We start from the raw sequence: 20,146 nt of genomic DNA, 5'->3' as shown, positions 1-20,146 counted from the left end.
TTCTGGTGAGTGTAAAGTGGTATCTTGTAGTTTTGATTACATTTCCCTTATGGCTTATGACCTTGAGCATCTTTTCTTATGTATATTGGTCATTTGTTTATCTTTTTTGGAGAAATGTCTATTCAGATCCTCACTCACACTTTAATTGGGTTATTTATCATTTTATTGACTTGTAAGAGTTCTTTATATATTCTGAATACAAGTCCCTTATCGGATGTATTATTGGCAAAAATTTTTCTCCCATTTTATGGGTTGTCTGTTCACTTAGTTGTATCGATTACAACACAAAAGTTTTAAATTTTGATGAAATCCACTTTATCTGTTTCTCTTGTTTTTAAATACTTAATATTTTAAATAGGGGTAAAATACACATAAAATTTACCATCTTAACCATTTTTAAATATACATTCAGTATGAAATACATTTACATTGTTGTGCAAATGTCACAGACATCCATCTTTCATCTTCTAAAACTGAAACTCTACCTACTAAACAGTAACTCCCTTTCCTCCTTAGCCCCAGTCAACTACCATTCTACTTTTTATCTCTATGAATTTGGCTACTCTGGGAACCTCATATAGGTGGAATCATACAGTATTTGTCTTTTGTGACTGGCTTATTTCACTTAGCATAATGTTGTCAAGGTTTATCCATGTTGTAGCAGGTGTTAGGATGCATTGAATCTATAGATTAGTTTTGGGTGTATTGCCATCTTAACAATATTAAATATTTTGACCTATAGACATGGGATGTCTTTCTGTTTTTTTAGCCATTTTGTTCAACAATATTTTGTAGTTTTCAGTGTACAAGTCTTGCACTTTGTTAAATTAATTCCAAGTATTTTAATCTTTTGGTGTTACTGTAAAATGAATTGTTTTTTTAAATATTACTTGGGAATATTCATTGACAGTGTATAGAAATATAGTTGACTTTTGTATGTTAATTTTGTAGCCTGCAACCTGAACTACTTGTTTATTATTTCTAATAATTTTGTGTTGATTTCTTAATAATTTTTCTACATAAGACCAAGTCATCTGCAAATACAGCCTTACTTCTTCCTTTCCAATATGGATGTCTTTTATACATTTCATTTCCCCAATTGTTCTGATAGAACCTCCAGTACAGTGTTGCATAGAAGTGGCAAGAGCTGACATCTTTGTCTTGTCCTGGTCTTTGTGGGACAGTATCAAGTCTTTTGACTTTAAATATGATGTTAGCTGTGGAATTTTTACAGATGCTCCTTATCAGGTTAAGGAAGATACCTTTTATTTTTTGTTGATTTTTCAAAGACACAAACTTTTGTTTCTCTAGTTTTTCTAATTTTTTTCTCTACCGTTTATACCTCTATGTCATTTATATCCGTTTTAGTCTTTATTATTTTTTTTGCTTTCAGTTGCTTCAGTTTTAGTTTGTGCTTTTTACTGTTTCTTAAGGTGAAAGGTTAGGTTATTGATTTGAGATCTTTCTTTTTAATACAGGTGTTTACATCGATACATTTCTAAGCACTGTTTTAGCTTCATGCTGAGTTTTGGTTGTATTTTGTTTTAGTTCATCTGAAATATTGCCAAATTTCCATTGTAATTTTTCTTGTTTGACCGCTTGGTTACCTGGGATTGTGTTGTTTAATTTCCACATATTCATGAATTTCCTTTTGTTATTGAGATCTCATTTTGATTCTGTTTTTTTGGGAGTACATATACTTTGTATGTATGATTTCAGTTTCTAAATTTATTGAGGCTTGTTTTATGTCCTAGCATATAGTTTATCCTGTAGAATGTACAGTTTGTGTTTGAGAAGAATGTGCATTCTGCTGTTGTTAGGTGTTGAGTTCTATACATATCTGTTAGTTTTAGTGAATTTACAGTGTTCCAGTCTTCTCCATCCTCGTTGATCTCTGCCTACTTGTTTTCTCCATTTTTGAAAGTAGGGTATTGAAATCTCCCACTATTACTGTTTAATTGTCTCCTTCTCCCTTCTTTTCAGATTTGTTTCATATATTTTGAGATGTTACATTAAGTGCATTTATGTTTATAATAATTTATAATATGTTACATTCCTGATGAATTGACGTTTTGTGGATATAAATTGTCCTTTAACTCTAGTAACATTTTTGTTTTAAACTTTTGTCTTATATCAGTATAGCTACTCACTCTAGCTCTTATGGTTGCTTATGGCATATGTTTTTCATCCCTTTACTTTCGGTCTATTTGTATTTTGAATCTAAAGTGCATCTTTTTTTTGTTTTTAATTGGGGAATATTGGGGAACAGTGTGTTTTTCCAGGACCCATCAGCTCAAATCAAGTCTTTGTTTTTAATCTAGTTGTGAAGGGCGCAACTCACTGGCCCATGTGGGAATCGAACCGGTGACCTGGGTGTTATGAGCACTGTGCCCTAACAAATTTAGCCAACTGGCTGCCCTAAAGTGCATTTCTTAAAAACAGCTTATAGCTGGATTTCTTTTTTTTTTAAATGCAGACTGATGAAAAAAATAAAAAACAAGAAAGAAGAACCAAAAATCAAAAAGAGAAATGCAGACCGATAATCTTTGCCTTTTGACGCGATTGTTTAATCCATTCACATTTAGTGTCATTGTGAATGAGATTGGGTTTACATTTTCTGGTTTACCTTTTAGTTTCCATACGTCTCATGTCTTTTGTGTTCTTCTGTTCTACTTTACTTTTTTATTGCATTAAGTGAATATTTTCTAGTGTGACATTTTAGGTTCTTTAATGACTTTCTAGTTATTTTTAAAGTTATATTCTTTGTAGTTGCTCTAGGGCTTAGAAGATTTATCATATTGTAATATACTCCTGACTTTATTTTAGTATGATGCAGAGACATTACTCTGGTATAGCTCTATTCCCTCTTCCTTTTTTATGCTATTGTTTTTATATATACTACACCTGTATGTGTTACAAACCCAAGAATACATTGTTATAATTATTTATATAATTTCACATATTTTAAAGGAACTGAGAGAAGTAAGAAGAGCAAATATTTATATAAAAAATGTTTTAGAATAATTTATTAGTTTTCAGTTACAGTTGACATACAACATTATGTTAGCTTCAGGCATTCACCATAGTGATTAGACATTTAATATGACTTACGAAGTGATCACCTTGATAAATTTGGACTCATCTGACACTATACATAGTTGTTACAATATATTTCCTATGCTGTACTTTACATCACCATGATTGTTTTGTAGCTACCAATTTGTACTTCTTAATCCCGTCTCCTTTTTCACCTATCCCACTAACTCCCCTCCAATTTTGAAACCATTGAAATGTTCTCTGTATCTGTTTGTTTCTGTTTTGTTTGTTTGTTTTGTTCTTTAAATTCCACACATAAGTGAAATCATATGGCATTTGTCTTTCTCTGCCCGACTTACCGCGTTTCCCCGAAAATAAGACCAGGTCTTATATTAATTTTTGCTCCAAAAGACGCATTAGGGTTTATGTTCAGGGGATGTCATACTGAAAAACCATGCTAGGGTTTATTTTCTGGTTAGGTCTTATTTTTGGAGAAACACGGTACTTCTCTCAGCATAATACCCTCTAGGTCAATCCATGTTGTTACAGATGGCAGGATTTCATTCTTTTTTTAAGGCTGAGTAATTGTATATACCCAGTCATCTTTATCCATCTGTCTGTCTATTGGTGAACGCTTAGGTTGCTTCCATATCTTGGCTATTGTAAATAATGCTGCAATGAGCATAGGGGTCTATATTTCTTTTTAAATTCTTCACATAAATATCCAGAAGTGGAATTGCTGGGTCTGTCTTTGTTTCTTGTTACATCCTTTGTTTTAAAGTCTATTTTGTCTGATATAAGTATTCTACCCTAGCTTTTTTTTCTTCATTTCCATTTGCATGAAATATCTTTTTCCATTCCTTTCAGTCTGTGTGTCTTTTGATCTGAAGTGGCAGCATATGTAAGGGGTTTTGTTTTCTTACCCATGCAACCACCTTGTCTTTTGATTGGAGGACTTAATCCACTTACATTTAAAGCAATTGTTGATAGTTATGTAGTTATTGCCATTTTATTATTCATAGTTTTGATCTTTTATTCTTTTTAAAGAAGTCTCTTTAAAATTTTTTGTAATACTGGTTAGATGGTGATGAACTCCTTTAGCTTTTTCATGTCTGAGAAGCTCTTTATCTGTTCTTCAATTCTAAATGCAGCCTTATGCTGGTTCAAGTAATCTTGGTTGTAGGGCTTTGCTTTTCATCATTTTGTATATTTTGTGCTGATCCCTTCTGGCCTGTAAAGTTTCTGTTGAGAAATTAGCTGTATGGGAGCTTTCTTGTAGGTAACTAAGTGCTTTTCTCTTGCTGCTTTTAAGATTCTTCTTTGTCTTTAACCTCTGGCATTTTAATTATGATATGTTGGTGTGGGCCTCTTTGGGTTCATTTTGTTTGGTATTCTCTGTGCTCCCTGGGCTTGTGTGTCTGTTTTCTTCCCCAGGATAGGGAAGTTTTCTGTCATTATTTCTTCAAACCGGTTTTCAATTCCTTGCGCTCTCTCTTCTGGCACACTTATGATGCGAATGTTTGTATGCTTGATTTTGTCCCAGATGCCCCTTAAGCTATCCTCTTTTTAAAAATAATTTTTGCTGTTCTGGTTGGGTGTTTTCTGCTACCTTATCTTCTAAATGGATGATTTAGTACTCTGCTTCATCTAATCTACTGTTGATTCCCTCTAATGTATTCTTTTTGTTTTAAACTTTTATTTTAAGTGTGTTTATTCCAGGACCGATCAGTCCAAGTCAAGTACTTGTTTTTCAGTCTAGTTGTAGAGGGCATAGCTCACTGGCCCATGTGGGAATCGAACCAGCAACCTTGGTGCTATGAGCACCGTACTCTAACCAACTGAGCTAACTGGCTGTCCTATATTCTTTATTTCAGTTATTGTATTCTTGTGGGGACAGAGTCCCAGAGAGCAGTTTCTAGGCTCTCGGCCTCACATGGAGGGGTGCTGGCTCGGGTAGTAGCTGGCCGTCAGCTGTGGCTAGTTGGCCGTCAGCTACTGATATAACTGCTGCGGCTGTGTTGGTTGGTCAGTTGGTCGGTTGGCAGGCAGAAAAGCGGACAGCAGGTTGCAGGTCTTGTGGCTCCAGCCTCCAGTGAGACTATTGTGGTATGACTCCCCTACCTATGGCTCCCTGGGTGTTCCTTTTTGGCCTACCCACATCCTGCGTTCTTATGTGGGGAGCGGGAGCTGAGACCCCTCAGGCCGCCTCGCACGACAAATGGCGCAGTGAGCATGGTCTCCTGCACGACAGTTCTTCATTTCTGACTGGTTCTTTTTTGTTTTCTATCTCTTTGTAAAAGTTCTCACTGGGTTCATCTATTCTTCCCCTAAGTTCATTGAGCCTCCTTATAACCAGCGTTTTGAACTCATGTCTGGTAGATTGCTTGTCTCCATTTTGTTTAGTTCTTTTTCTGGAGCATTATTCTGACTGTTCATTTGGGACATGTTTTTTTGTCTCCCCATATTGGCTGCCTCCCTGTTTGTTTCTGTGTATTAGGTAGATCTGCTATGTCTCTCAGTCATTTTGAAGTCAGTTTCCCCTGCACTATTTCCAGCTTCTGAATTTCCTCACCTGAAAGTATAACCTTTGGCATGTGTACAGCCTTGCTGACCTGCACCCTTCCCGTACCCCACCCCCCCCCTTGAGTATGGTTTTAGCTTAGTTCTCTTTTACTCTCTCTTTTTTCTTCTCCTTGTTAAGCTTTTGCTTGTATTCCACTATTGGTATCAGCTGTTAGCCTCAACTAATGCTAGCTACCATAATACATTTGAGTAGTTCAGAGTACAGGAGAGATTGGAAGTAGAATGACAAACTGGAGTCTGAATTATTGAGAATTGTTGACACCATTAGCAAGTAGGGAATTGAATTTAGTTTTGGACATATTGAATTTGATTTTCAGGAAATTATTAAATTTAGAATATCCTCAGGACCAGTTGAAAAACTGGGAAATGTAAATTTGGAAGACCTCAATAATCAATGATTTAATTATGCTACAAGAATAGTTAAGCTTTTTAGAGGGACCATGAGTATAGAGAAAAGCAGAATTCCAAGGACAGAATCTTATAGAACACAGTAGGAGAAAGGGGAGCCAATAGAGAATACAGAAAAGAAACAGCTATTTTATTTAAATTAATATTCAGATTTTAGTTCTTGCCCATTAAGTTTCCATTCCCATTTCTTACTGCCTTCACAATGTCAGACTGGATTTTATTGCATACATGTGTGGGATTGCTACATTTTCTTGGTGAATTGATCTTTTCATCATTATATAATAATGCTCTTTGTCTCGAGTGATTTTTTTTTCATTCTGAAGTTTATCTGATATAACCACTCCTACTTTTAAAAATATTAATGTTTGTACAGTATTTCTGTCTCAATCGTTTTACTTTTTTATGTCTTTGTGTTTGAAGTAAATTTCTTGTAGATAGCCTATCACTGTATTTTTAAAAAACATTGCTAATACCTGTATTTTAGTTGGTGTACTTAGACCGTTTGCATTAAGGTAATTATTGACATACTAGGCCTTAAATTCTGCCGTTTTATTTGTTTTATCTCTGTTCCTCTATTTCTCTTTTCTTGCCTTACTATGGTTACATGGACATTTTGATCTATCTACAGTATTTTGAGTATATTGCTTTGTAGTTTCTGTAGTTTGTTCTAGGTATTACAATATACATGCATAATTTATAACTGTCCTGCTGGTTTCAACTTCTCCCTGTGGGAATGAAGTATAATTAGTTCCCTTTATCCTTCCCACTTTTAAAATACTCCTGTTTTAGTATTTCCTTTACATATACTGAGCACCACAGCACATGGTGTTAAAATTTTTGCTTCAATCATCAAATATGATTTAAGAAACTTTTGAAAAGAATGCTAGTCTGTTATATTCACCTTTATTTTTATCTATTCTGTTGGTCTTTCCTTTGTGAACTTTCATGGTGTTTCCTGTTTTTCCTTCCTGTTTGAAGAACTATTCAGCCTTTCTTTGGGGGTGGGTCTATTAGTGACAGATTCTATTAGTTTTCTTTACCTGAAAATGTCTTTATTCCCCATTTATTCTTGAAGGGTAATTGAACGAGATATAGAATTAGTTTAGTTTTATAGTTTTTTCTTTCACCACTTGGAAAATGGTGTGCCGCTTCCCACTGGCCTCAATATTTTCAGATGAGAAATTGCTATCAGTCAAATTGGTGTTCCCATATAAGTCATGCATCTTTGCCTCTGACTGCTTTCAAGATTTTTGTCTTTAGTTTTTTGAAATTTAATTATGTTGTTTCTTGGTATGGATTTCTTTGGGATTTTTCCTATTTGGGATTCAATCAGCTTCTCGAAACTGTAGGCGTATGTTTCACCAAATTTGGGGAATTTTCAGCCATTATTTCTGTGAATATTTTTATTTAACCCCCACCTTTCTTCTCTACTTCTGGCACTCTGTTGATACTATGAGGTCAATTAAGTTCTTGAACTTAATCCTAGAAAAAGTGCTACATACCTCATTGCTGAATATCACTACGGTTACCTTCGAAGTACTGTCCTTCGGAAGCTATGCACTGATGCCAGTGCCTAGTCCACCCTTCAAAGCAATTTTGGGACTCTTTTTCTGGAATGGCCATCAGAGCTATCGTTGTATTACCCTTGATGTCCTGAATGTCATGAAAATGTCTTCCTTTCAGTATTTCCTTTATCTTCGGGTAAAGAAAGTAGTCATTGGGGGCCAGATCAGGTGAGTAGGGAGGGTGTTCCAATATAGTTATTTGTTTACTGGCTAAAAACTCCTTCACAGACAGTGCTGTGGGAGCTGCTGCGTTGTCTTGATGCAAGAGCCATGAATTGTTGGGGAAAAGTTCAGATCGTCTAACTTTCACACAGCCTTTTCAGCACTTCCAAATAGTAAACTTGGTTAACTGTTTGTCCAGTTGGTACAAATTCATAATAAATAATTCCTCTAATATCAAAAAAGGTTAGCAACAAGTTTGCAAACTTAATTGTCAGTTCTTGTATGACTGTTAGATCTTTTGTTATAATCCAAGAGCTCCTGGTTTGTTTTTTTTTTAAATCCTTTTTCTCTGTTGTTCAGATTTATTAATTGTATTGATTTGTCCTCAATTCACTGATTCTGTCCTTTCCTCACATTCTGTATCCTTGGCTTTCTTGTTTCATATATGCCTGGGTTTACTTCTGGGCTCCGTTTTGTTCCATTGATCTATGAGTCTGTTTTCATGCCAATACCATACTGGTTTGATTAGTATAGTTTTATAGTTTGAAGTTAGGGAACATGATTCCTCCAGCTTTGTTCTTCTTTCTCAATATTAATTTGGCAGTTTGGGGTCTTTTGTGGTTCCATACAAATTTAGGGATTTTTTTGTTCTACTTCTGTGAAAAATGCCTTTGGAATTTTGATAAGGATTGCATTGAATCTGTAGATTGCTTTGAGTAGTATGGACATTTTAACAATATTTATTCTTCCAATCCATGAGCACAGAATATCTTTCTATTTCTTTGTGTTTTCTTCAACTTTTTTCATCAATGTCTTATACAGGTCTTTTAATGTCTGTACAGGTCTTTTATTCCTTGGTTAAATTTATTCCTAGGTATTTTATTCTAATTGATATAATTGTAAATAGGATTCTTTTCTTAATTTCTTTTTCTGATAGTACATTATTAGTGTGTAGAGACACAACTGATTTTTGTGTATTGATATTGTATCCGCAACTTGACGAAATTCATTTATTGTAACAGTTTTTTGGCAGAGAATTTAGGGCTTTCTATATATAATAGGTCATATGCAAATATTGACACACTTCTTCCTTTCTGATTTGGATATCTTTTATTTCTTTTTTTTGCTTGATTGCTTTGGCTAGGGTTTCCAGTACTATGTTGAATAAAAGTGGGGAGAGTGGGCATCCTTGTTTTGTTCCTGATCTCAGAAGAAAAGCTTTCAGCTTTTCATGATTGAATATAATATTGTTGGCTTTTCATATGGCCTTTATTATATTGAGGTTTGTCTCTTTTATGCCTCCTTTGTTGAATGTTTTTATTATAAATGGACGTTAAATTTTGTCAAATGCTTTTTCTGCATCTATTGAGGTGATATCTTGGTTTTTATCATTCATTTTGTTAATGTGTTGTATTACATTGATTGATTTGCAGATGTTGATCCATCCTTTCATTCCTGGAATAAATCTCACTTTAGTCATGGTATATGATCCTTTATTGTTCAATTTGGTTTGCTGCTATTTTGTTGAGGATTTTTGCATCTATATCAGGGATATGGGCCTGTAATTTTCTTTTCTTGTGGCATTCTTGTCTGGTTTTGGTATCAGGGTACTTCTGGCTTTGTAAAATGAGTCAGGAAGTGTTCTCCTCTGGTTTTTTTTTTTTTTTTGTGGAAGAATTTGAGAAGGATTGGTATTAATTCCTTGAATGTTTGGTAGAATTCACTAATGAGTTCATCTGGTCCTGGATATTTGTTTGTTGGGAGGTATTCAGTTACTGATTCAATTTCCTTACTAGTGATCGATCTGTTTAGATTTTTCTCTTTTCTTCATGATTCAGTCTTGGTAGGTTGTATGTTTGTGGGAATTTATCCATTTCTTCTAGGATGTCAAGTTTGTTGGTTTTTAATTCCTCATAGCAATCTCTTACTATCTTTTGTATTTCTCTGGTATTAGTTATAATGTCTTCTCTTTCGTTTCTGATTCTGAGTCCTGTCTCTCTGTTTCTTGGTGAGTCCAACCAAAGGGTTGTCAATCTTGTTTATCTTTCAAGAAGCAGCTCTTAGTTTCATTGACCTCTTCTGTTGTCTCTTCATTCTCTATGTTAGCATTTATTTCTGCTCTGACCTTTATTTCCTTCCTTCTGCTAACATTGGGTTTTATTTGCTCTTCTTTTTCCAGTTCTTTTAGGTTATGTGAGATTTTCCTTGCTTCTTCATATAGGCATTTATTCCTATAAACTTCCCACTTAGAACTGCTTTTGTCACATCCCATAAATTTTGGTATGTTGTGTTTCTATTTGTCTCAAGATATTTTCTAATTTCTCTTTTGGTTTCTTCTTTGACTCATTGGTTATTCGGTTTTTAAATCTGTTTTGATTTATCACCCATTCTTTCCTTCTCTTTAGTTTTCTTTCTTTTCCTTGTTTTCTTTTTTTACTGTCAATATAATTCAATATAATTATACCTATAGGATGAAAGCAAGTATTTCGGAAAATGCATTATTAGTAGTAGAGTACTGGAAAATAGAAAAGATATTTTCAACTTTCAACAACTATTTCAATCCTCATGCTTTTTTGTCATTTATTGAAGTATTTTTATGTTATTGTATTTTTATTGTTAGTTTCAGGTGTATAAAACAACATAATGATTAGACATATACACCTCACAAAGTGATAACGATAACCCCAACAAGTCTATACTCTCTATCTGACATGGTGCATAGCTATTAAATACCATTGACCATATTCCCTATGCTGTACTTTACATCACGTGACTATATACTTTTTAATTATAGCTGACGTTTCAATATTATTTTATGTTAGTTTCAGGTGTGCAGCGTAATGGTTGGATGTTTACAGAATTTATAAAGTGATTCCCCTGGTATATCTAGTATGCATCTGACACCATACATAGTTTTTATAATACATTGGCTATATTCCCCATACTGTATTTTATATCCTAGTGACTATTTTGTAACTACCAATTTGTACTTCTTAATCCCTTTATCTTTTTCACTCATTCCCCCACCTCCTTCCCATCTAGCCTTTTAGTTTTCTTGAAGAGTTAACACTTGCTATTTCTACCTTTTTACCTTAAAATTCAATCCTCATCCCATTTCATTCTATGTTCAGTTCCTTTTTGGAAGCTCACCAGTGAGTTTAGAATGGCAGCAAGTTGTAGGGAAGAGTTCAGAAATTTTAGTTAGAATTAGAAGGCTAAAGTACCTGTTTTTGTCATTCACTCGTTGTACAACTCTAGAAAAATATACCTTTATTACTCAAGATATGGCCTGAGAACAGTAGTATTGGGTATCACCAGGGAGGTTGTTAGAAATGCAGAATGTGAGGTCTCACCCCAGACCTACTGAACCAGAATTTAACAAGCTCTTCACATTGAGCAGTATTCTTACATTGTTATCTTTGAAACTTAATTTCCCTATTTGTAAATTACAGATAATACTTGCTACATATATCATTCATCTTACTAACATCTGACATACTATACATTTTACCAATTTACTTATGGTCTGTTTCCTCCTATTAGAATGTAAGCTTTGTGAGGCAAAATTTGCTTTGTCTGTTTATTTGTTGCTTCTATTTCCTATATCTAGAATAGTGACTGGGCCATATTAATAGTCATTTTTTTAATGAATAAATGAGTAAATGCATTACTTGTCAAATCTTGCCATTTATATTGCAGTCATTTACTTTCCACTGCCATTTAGAACTACTTTTATTTAGAATTACTGTATTTGACAGTACAAATATAGAATATTTCCATTGTTGCCAAAGGTTCTGTTAGACAGTGCTGATTACACTTTTGTATTCCTTTCCCACTCATCTTGAAGTCTGTATTTCTGCAGTATAGTTCTGATCATATCTGTCAACAACTCTCCATGCCATATAGAATTAAGTTCACACTTCTTAGTGTAACCTTTAGAGTATTTAGAGTTTCTCATAGTTAAAAACATGTATCTTATTATGGATGCATTTATTAGGAGAATCATGCATAACATTCATCTGGGCCATATTGTGCAGCCCTTGTAGGTCTTGGCGGAAAGGGGAAACCCATGAAAATAAGCTGATGAACCTTTGCTATGTTATGGAATAAAGTATTTTGTCTCGATTGAGGAGTCTTATATCTTCTGCCAGCAATATATGACCCAATAACAGGCTAACTTGTTGGCTTATAAGTAGGGTGAAATCAAATTCCAGAGTAGAGACCATTTTCCCACCACACTGAAAATTCTTTAAAAATCCAAATTTTCAGATCTGCATATAGCCATAAAAAATACTGCTATTTTTAATTTATTGCATGATTGTTGAGTATTTAAATTTTTTACACATTAGATTGCTGCTTTAAATGGCTTTGTAATAAATATCTTTGAGTGTACATATTTGTATCCTTTGATGACTATTTCATTAGGATTCCGTTCTAGAAGTGTAAAGTCCTAATGACGGAAAGCTTGCTTTATTTCTTTTAGTGAATAAAAGAAATGTTTTTAATTCAAAAAATATATAATATTAACAGTATTAACAAATCTCGTTTTCTTTAGGAGATACTTCTAAAGGAGGCAGAACTGAAATTACTCAATCCAACTTGAAACCAGGCATCACTACCACTCCTAGAGATTCTGATGTTAGGCCTCATTTACCCTCGTCCCCTGAGGACTTGCCTCAATTGGTAGTAAGGTCTTCTGTGGAGAGTACTATTGGTCAACATACTGATACTCTCAACCAACAGATATTGACAGATGGTCATGTAACTAAAGAGACACTAAATGTTTTAGCTGTTCCTGAACTAGCTGACCAGAATATTGGCATAGCTACAATCCCTCCAAGTTCCTACTCACAAAGAGAGAAGCCCAATATTTTCTACCCACAGGCCTTGGGAAACAGACATCAAACTGAAGAGGCTCTAAGAGTTTTAGCTGTTCCTGGACCTGCAGACCAAAAGACTGAGAAAACAACAGTACCTTCTAGTTCATATAGAGAGAAGCACATTGTTTTATCCCAGCAACGGCTGCCAGGTAGTCATCTAACTGAACAGGCTTTGAAAGTTTCAAGTGTTTCTGGACCAGCTGATCAAACGACTGGGATACCAACAGTATCCTCTGCTTCTTACTTACATGGAGAAAAGCCCCATAGTTTCTATCTACAGACAGTGCCAGAAAGTCATCTCACTGAAGAGGCTCTGAAGGTTTCAGCTGCTCCTGGATTCACTGACCGGAAGACTGGGATACCTACAGTGACCCCTACTCCTTACTCACATAGAGAGAAGCCCAGTATTTTCTACCAGCAACAGTTACCAGACAGTCATCCAACTGAACAGTCTGAGAAAGGCACAGCTGTTCCTGGACCAGCTCACCAGAAGACGGGGATACCTACAGTAACCTCTGCTTCTTTCTTACATGGAGAGCAGCCTAGTGTTTTCTATCAACAAGAATTACCAGACGGTCAGCTAACTGACCAGTCTCAGCAAGTTTTAGCTGTTTCTGCACCAGCTCACCAGAAGACTGGGATACCTACAGAAACTTCTGCTTCTTTCTCACATAGAGAGCAGCCTAGTATTTTCTACCAGCAAGAGTTACCAGACAGTCATCCAACTGAACAGTCTGAGAAAGTCACAGCTGTTCCTGGACCAGCTCACCAAAAGACTGGGATATCAATAGCACCCCCTACTTCCTACTCACATAGAGAGAAACCCATTATTTTTTACCAGCAGGAGTTTCCAGACAGTCATCTAACTGAAGAGGCTCTACAAGTTTCAGCTGTTCCAGGACCAGCTGAGCAGAACACTGGGATACCAACAGGGTCCTCTGGGTCCTACTCATTTGAAGAGAAGCCCAGTAATTTCAACCAGCAGACATTATTAGATAGTCATCTAGCTGAAGAGGCTCTGAGAGTTTCATCTGCTCCTAGACCAGCTGACCAGACGACTAGTATACTAAGAGTACCCTCTAGTTTCAACTCACATAAAGAGAAGCCCAATGTTTTCTACCAACAGGAGTTGCCAGATAGTCGTTTAACTGAACAGGCTCAGAAGGTTTCAGCTGTTCCTGGATCAGCTGAGCCGAAGACTGGAATACCCACCGTAACCTCTGCTTCTTACTCATATAGAGAGAAGCCCTTTCTTTTCTACCCACAGGGCTTGCCAGACAGTCACCTCCCTGAAGAGGTTCTGAGAGTTACAACTGTTCCTGGACCAGCTGACCAGAAGACTGGGTTTCCATCAGAACCTTCTGGTTTCTACACTCATAGAGAGAAGCCTATTATTTTCTATCCACAGGCCTTACCAGACGTTCAGCTCACTGAAGAGGTTCCGAAAGTTTCCACCATTTCTGGACCAGCTGACCAGAAGACTGGGATACCAACAATACCCTCTACTTCCTACCCACAGAGAGAGAAGCACATTACTGTCTCACCACAGGCCTCGCCAGACAGTCATCTACTTGAAGAGGCTCCAAAAGTTACAGCTGTTCCTGAACCAGCTGAAGAGAAGACTGGGTTGCCATCAGAACCTTCTAGTTCCTACGCTCATAGAGAGAAGCCTATTATTTTCTACCCACAGGTCTTGACAGAGAGTCATGTACCTGAAGAGGCTCTGAAAACTTCTGGTGTTCGTGGACCCGCTGACCAGAAGACTGGATTGCCATCAGAACCTTCTAATTCCTACGCTCATAGAGAGAAGCCCATTATTTTCTACCCACAGGGCTTGACAGAGAGTCATGCACCTGAAGAGGCTCTGAAAACTTTTGGTGTTCATGGACCCACTGACCAGAAGACTGGATTGCCATCAGAACCTTCTAGTTCCTACGCTCATAGAGAGAAGCCCATTATTTTCTACCCACAGGGCTTGACAGAGAGTCATGTACCTGAAGAGGCTCTGAAAACTTCTGGTGTTCGTGGACCCGCTGACCAGAAGACTGGATTGCCATCAGAACCTTCTAATTCCTACGCTCATAGAGAGAAGCCCATTATTTTCTACCCACAGGGCTTGACAGAGAGTCATGCACCTGAAGAGGCTCTGAAAACTTTTGGTGTTCATGGACCCACTGACCAGAAGACTGGATTGCCATCAGAACCTTCTAGTTCCTACGCTCATAGAGAGAAGCCCATTATTTTCTACCCACAGGGCTTGACAGAGAGTCATGTACCTGAAGAGGCTCTGAAAACTTCTGGTGTTCGTGGACCAGCTGACCAGAAGACTGAGTTACCATCAAAACCTTCTAGTTCCTACTCACATCGAGAGGAGCCCAGTATTTTCTACCAACAAGAGTTGCCAGATAGTCATCTAACTGAAGAGATTCTGAAAGTTTCAGCTGGAACAGGCAATCAGAAGACTGGGATACCAACATTACCTTCAAGTTCCTACTCACTTGGAGGGAAGCCCATTATTTTCTACCATCAGGCCTTAACAGATAGACAGCCCACTGAAGAGGCCCTGAATGTTTCAGCTTCTGGACCAGCTGAGCAGAAGACTGGGATACCTACAATATCCTCTACTTCCTACTCTCATAGAGAGCAGCCCTTTATTTCCTACCCACAAGCCTTGCCAGACAGTCAGCTAACTGAAAAGGCTCTGAAAGTTTCGGCTGTTCCTGGACCAGCTGACCAGAAGACTGGGACACCTACAGTACCATCTAGTTCCTATTCATTTAGAGAGAAGCCCACCATTTCTTACCAGCAAGAGTTACCAGATCTTACTCAAGGGACTTTAAAAGTTTTAGGTGTTCCTAAACCAGCTGAACAGAAGACTGGGATACCAGTAGTAACCTCTACTTCTTACTCACCCGGAGAAAAGCCCATCATTTCTTACCAGCAAGAGTTGCCAGATCCTAATGAGGATGCTTTAAAAGTTTTAGTAGTTCCTAGACCAGTTGACCAGAAGACTGGTATACGAATTGTGCCCTCTTCTTCCTATTCACATAGAGAGAGCACCATCTCTTCTTACCAGAAGGAATTGTCAGATATTACTGAAGAAACTTTGAAAATTTCAGCTATTCCTGGACCAGCTGACCAGAAGACTGGGATACCAGCAGCATCTTCTAGTTTTTACTCACATAAAGAGAAACCCAAAATTTCAACTGTGATTGGATCAGATGACCAGAAGATGCCATTACTGACAGTTTTGCCTAATTCTTATTCTCAGAGAGTAAAGCCCAGTATTTTCTTTAAACAGCATTTGCCAGGTAGACATTATAATGAAGATATTCTGAAGACTTCATCTGTCCCTGAACCAACTGCAATGAATTCTGGTATACCAATTCCTCTTTCTAGTTCCTATTCCCACAGAGAGAAATTTTCACAGGAATTACCAGACAAACATCTAACTGAAGATGCACTAAAGGTTTCAAAGATTTCTGGACCAGCTGACCAGACAACTGTGTTACCAACAGCTCCTCCTACTGTTTTTTCACACATAGAGAAACCAGATACATTCTATCAACAGGATTTGCCAGATAGACATCTAACTGAAGATGCCCTGAAGTTCTCAAGTGGTCTTGGGCAAGCTGAGCAGATTACTGGGTTATCCACAGCTCCCCCTGCTGCTTACTCACACAGTGAGAAGCACAAACTTGTTTCAGGTCATGTCCAAAAGCTAACAGATAATTTGGATTCTTCTAACTCTAGTATTATCTTGAACAATATGCCTTTAAATTCTCAGGCTGATCGTAGAGTTGTAATAAATAAGCCAGAGCCTTCAGATTTTGACAATGTTGGCTCGGAAGAATTCCAGGATACAGACAATGATTCTAAAACTCTTAAAGAGATTCGAACACTTTTAATGGAGGCAGAAAATATAGCACTGAAACGACGCAATTTTCCTGCTCCCCTTGTCCCTTTCAGAGATGTTAGTGATGTTTCATTTATTCAAGCTAAGAAGGTAGTTTGCTTCAAAGAACCCCCTACAGCTGATGAATCTCATGTTGATTTGCTTCAGAGACAGCCATTCACAGAGGAAAGTCCGAGCAACAAGTGCATACAGAAGGATATCAGCACACAGACAAACCTAAAATGCCAGAGAAGCATTGAAAATTTGGAGTTTATTCCTTCAACTACAGTTAGAAGTCCTCTACAGGAAGCAGAAAGCCAAGCTAGAGTGGCATTAGACGAAACCCTTAGGCAATATAAAGCAGCCAAATCTGTAATGAGATCTGAACCTGAAGGGTGTAGTGGAACCATTAGGAATAAAATTCTTATCCCTATGATGACTATCATAAAAAGTGATTCAAGTAGTGATGCAAGTTCCTGCTCATGGGACAGTAATTCTTTAGAGTCAGTTTCTGATATTCTTCTAAACTTTTTTCCATGCGCTTCACCCAAGACAAGCATGACAGATAGCAGAGAGGACGAGGGTACGTCAGAGAGTGATGATGGGGGTGGTAGTAGTGTAGATTCATTGGCTGCACATGTGAAAAACCTTCTGCAGTGTGAATCCTCATTGAATCACGCTAAACAGATACTCAGAAATGCAGAGGAAGAGGAATGTCGGGTACGAGCACGAGGTAGGCACTGATAATGTGAAGCTTATAAACATTCGTTTAATCATTTGTTTAAAGTTAAGTGTTTGGAGTTCTAAATTATTTTCTTGTAGAACTGTTAGGATGATTACATTTTCCCACCCGCAATCCAGAATAAGTCCATTTAACCAATAGTATAGGTAAATCACAGTATTAATAGTGCTAGTTTGATTTTATAATAGGGTCTTAGGAAAATTTGGTTCTGATGTCTGAAGGAGAGTAAGGAGATAGCTTGGGTTTCCAGACTCCTAAAGCTGTCATGTTTTCCTAATCCCATTATAATATCCTTATTTTGGAGGCAGAAAAAACAAAACAAAAACGAAACCCATTTGCTTTGCTCTAAATCACTCTATATTGTAAAACTCTGTATTATAAAACTCTATAAATCACTCTATATACTTTCTCATTCTCTTTGTTAATGAAATTCTTGGAGCAGATGTTAGACATTAGAAAAAACTACAAGGTATTTCACACTAAAACTTGAGTCAGAAGTTTAAAAGAGAATATTTACTAATCCCATGAATCACTAATAAGAGAATTCCATTAAAAAAGAAAGAAATCTTGACAATACAGGGAGTATATTTTGGAGGGCAACTTATAAGCAATTCAGGCCTACCTGGAAATCTTTCCTTGAGAATAATTACCTATACCATTCCTTCCATCATTTATGCATATTTTGTTCTCCAAAAAACTCCAACTTTTATTTATTATTTTTAAATATCAGCTCTCATGGAAGTGACAGTAACTGTAGTAGGAGCTAATGGGGAAGGCAAAGGGATTATCCTGATTAGAAGGAAGATGAAGATAAAAATGAATACTATATTTAAAGGGGTCTCTTTGAAGAAAGATCTGTAAAATGCGGTGTAAAAAAATCAGACTTTTCAGTGAAATAATCTCAGGAACTTCGAAGAGTTTGTCACATAATTGAGAGCAGACACTTTTTGCTAAGCATGTGATAGAAACTGGATATATTGATGATCTGTGCTCTTGTCACTGACAAATTCCCGTGTCTGCACTGTATTATCTCAAGTGTTTTTATGCTTTCTCTTTAGCCTGGAATCTGAAGTTTAATATGGCTCGTGAGTGTGGCTACTCCATTTCAGAATTAAATGAGGATGACCGGAGAAAAGTAGAAGAGATCAAAGCAAAGTTGTTTGGTCATGGAAGAACAGCTGACTTGTCCAAGGTATAAAATAAATCTAGAATCTAACCACTATGCTGTACACCTGAAACTAACATAAAATAGTATGGAATGTCCACTGTAATTGAAAAAAAAAAGAAAAGAAAAGAAATCTGGAAATGAAGAGAGAAAATGTGAAAGAAAGGGTAGTATAATAGAATTTGGACCTCTTACCTGGCCAGGCCTTGATGACTCTAGCTGAATCACTGGTAGTCTTTGGCTTAAAGAATTAGCCTTAATTCTTCAAAAATTAAGATCAAGGATTAGATTAGATTCTGTAGGTTTTGATTAATTCCAAATTCATCTATTGAAAAACATTTACCTCCTTTGAAAAATAAGATAGATTTGTTTTATCAATATATTGTCATCACTCTTATTTCCTCTTGAGGGTGGTATCTTGAGATGCAAATGAAGTCCAGCTATTTTCAGATGTATATTCTCTGCTTAGGAACACAGAGCTATAATGGCCTATGTATAAATGACTTTCTTTTAATAGTACTTATTTTCCTTCTGTTGTGAACTGTTTCATGCATAGAAAAGAATATATATAAAACATGTATATAAAGAATAGATTAAAATTAATTCCTGTATATCACCATTCAGCTTGAGAAATAGAATGTTAGCAAAAACACTTGAAGTCCTGTGTCCCCTTCCCCAGTCATAACTCTTCTACTTCCTATCCTGACATGTATTGATTTTCTTCCTGTTTAGTATGGTTTTCAACTCTATGATAGACGTCATTGACATGGTATATGTAATTGTGTTTTCCATATAGTTGTAGGTTGTTGAGATTCTTCTATGTAGATGTACATAGTTTTAGTTTATTCCTTTTTATTTAAGTATTCAGTGTATGAATATATTATTAGTTTATTCTCTTGTGGATAGATAGGGAGTTTGGTCTTCTATTATGTATAATAACGGGTATTATAATAATATCTGCTTTACAGGGTTTTGATATGGCTTTCATGAGATAATGCCTATCAAATGCTTAGTAGAATATATAATATCGAGTTAATGCTCAGTAATTTTCAACTGCTGTAATTATTAATCCTATAAAAATTGATATAGGTGTCATATGCATAGACTTCATAGGTTAATTCTCAGTTCCTTAGAAAATTGTTCATCGGTGATATAGCGTAATTACTGGCTTATCAATTTTGGAAAAGTGTTTTAAAAGTATAAATTAGATTGGATTTTAGGTTTACATATATGCTTGTGAGAAACAAAAGTAACAAATAATAAAATGGGTAATTAGTTACCCTAGCACCCTTTGTTTAAAAATATATATTCTCCCCAGTAATCTATATTTCCTTATTTCTTTAATCTTCGTATGTTGATGTTTTCAGACCCCTCAGCGAATTACCTTTTCTCAGGTAGATTATAGTTTGTATTCCTCTTAAAATATGGTGTCTTGAACTAAATTAAACATAGAATTTCACATGTGATCTGACCAGCATGAAGTATGTTTCGTATTCTCATTGAAGTATATTTAGAAATCATATTTTATGATTTCTAATGGTCATATCAGCCTATGGCGTTTTTTTTTAAAAAAAACATGAACTACTTACTGTCCAGATTTCTATTTTCATTTCTTGTTCATACAATTCTTTTTAACTTGGCTGTATTTCGTCTTACTGGTTTCATATCAATGTTGAAGCTTGTTGGAATGATTTTGAATTTCATTTGCAT

The 20,146-nt window shown here is 36.2% G+C and overlaps 1 protein-coding gene across 1 annotated transcript in view; it reads left to right on the top strand.

Moving 5' to 3' along the window:
- Nucleotides 1-20,146, top strand: part of ALMS1 (ALMS1 centrosome and basal body associated protein) — a 149,455-nt gene that overhangs the window by 31,199 nt on the left and 98,110 nt on the right. The window contains exons 9-10 of the mRNA XM_033124877.1: nucleotides 12,310-17,262; nucleotides 18,330-18,463. Of these exons, the coding sequence (XP_032980768.1) occupies nucleotides 12,310-17,262; nucleotides 18,330-18,463 (5,087 nt within the window). The remainder of the gene's footprint in view (nucleotides 1-12,309; nucleotides 17,263-18,329; nucleotides 18,464-20,146) is intronic.

Source organism: Rhinolophus ferrumequinum, chromosome 13, assembly GCF_004115265.2.
Source record: "Rhinolophus ferrumequinum isolate MPI-CBG mRhiFer1 chromosome 13, mRhiFer1_v1.p, whole genome shotgun sequence".
NCBI classification, from domain to species: domain Eukaryota; kingdom Metazoa; phylum Chordata; class Mammalia; order Chiroptera; family Rhinolophidae; genus Rhinolophus; species Rhinolophus ferrumequinum.
Note: the sequence above shows the minus strand (reverse complement) of the source record. Positions and strands in the feature narration are given on the sequence as shown.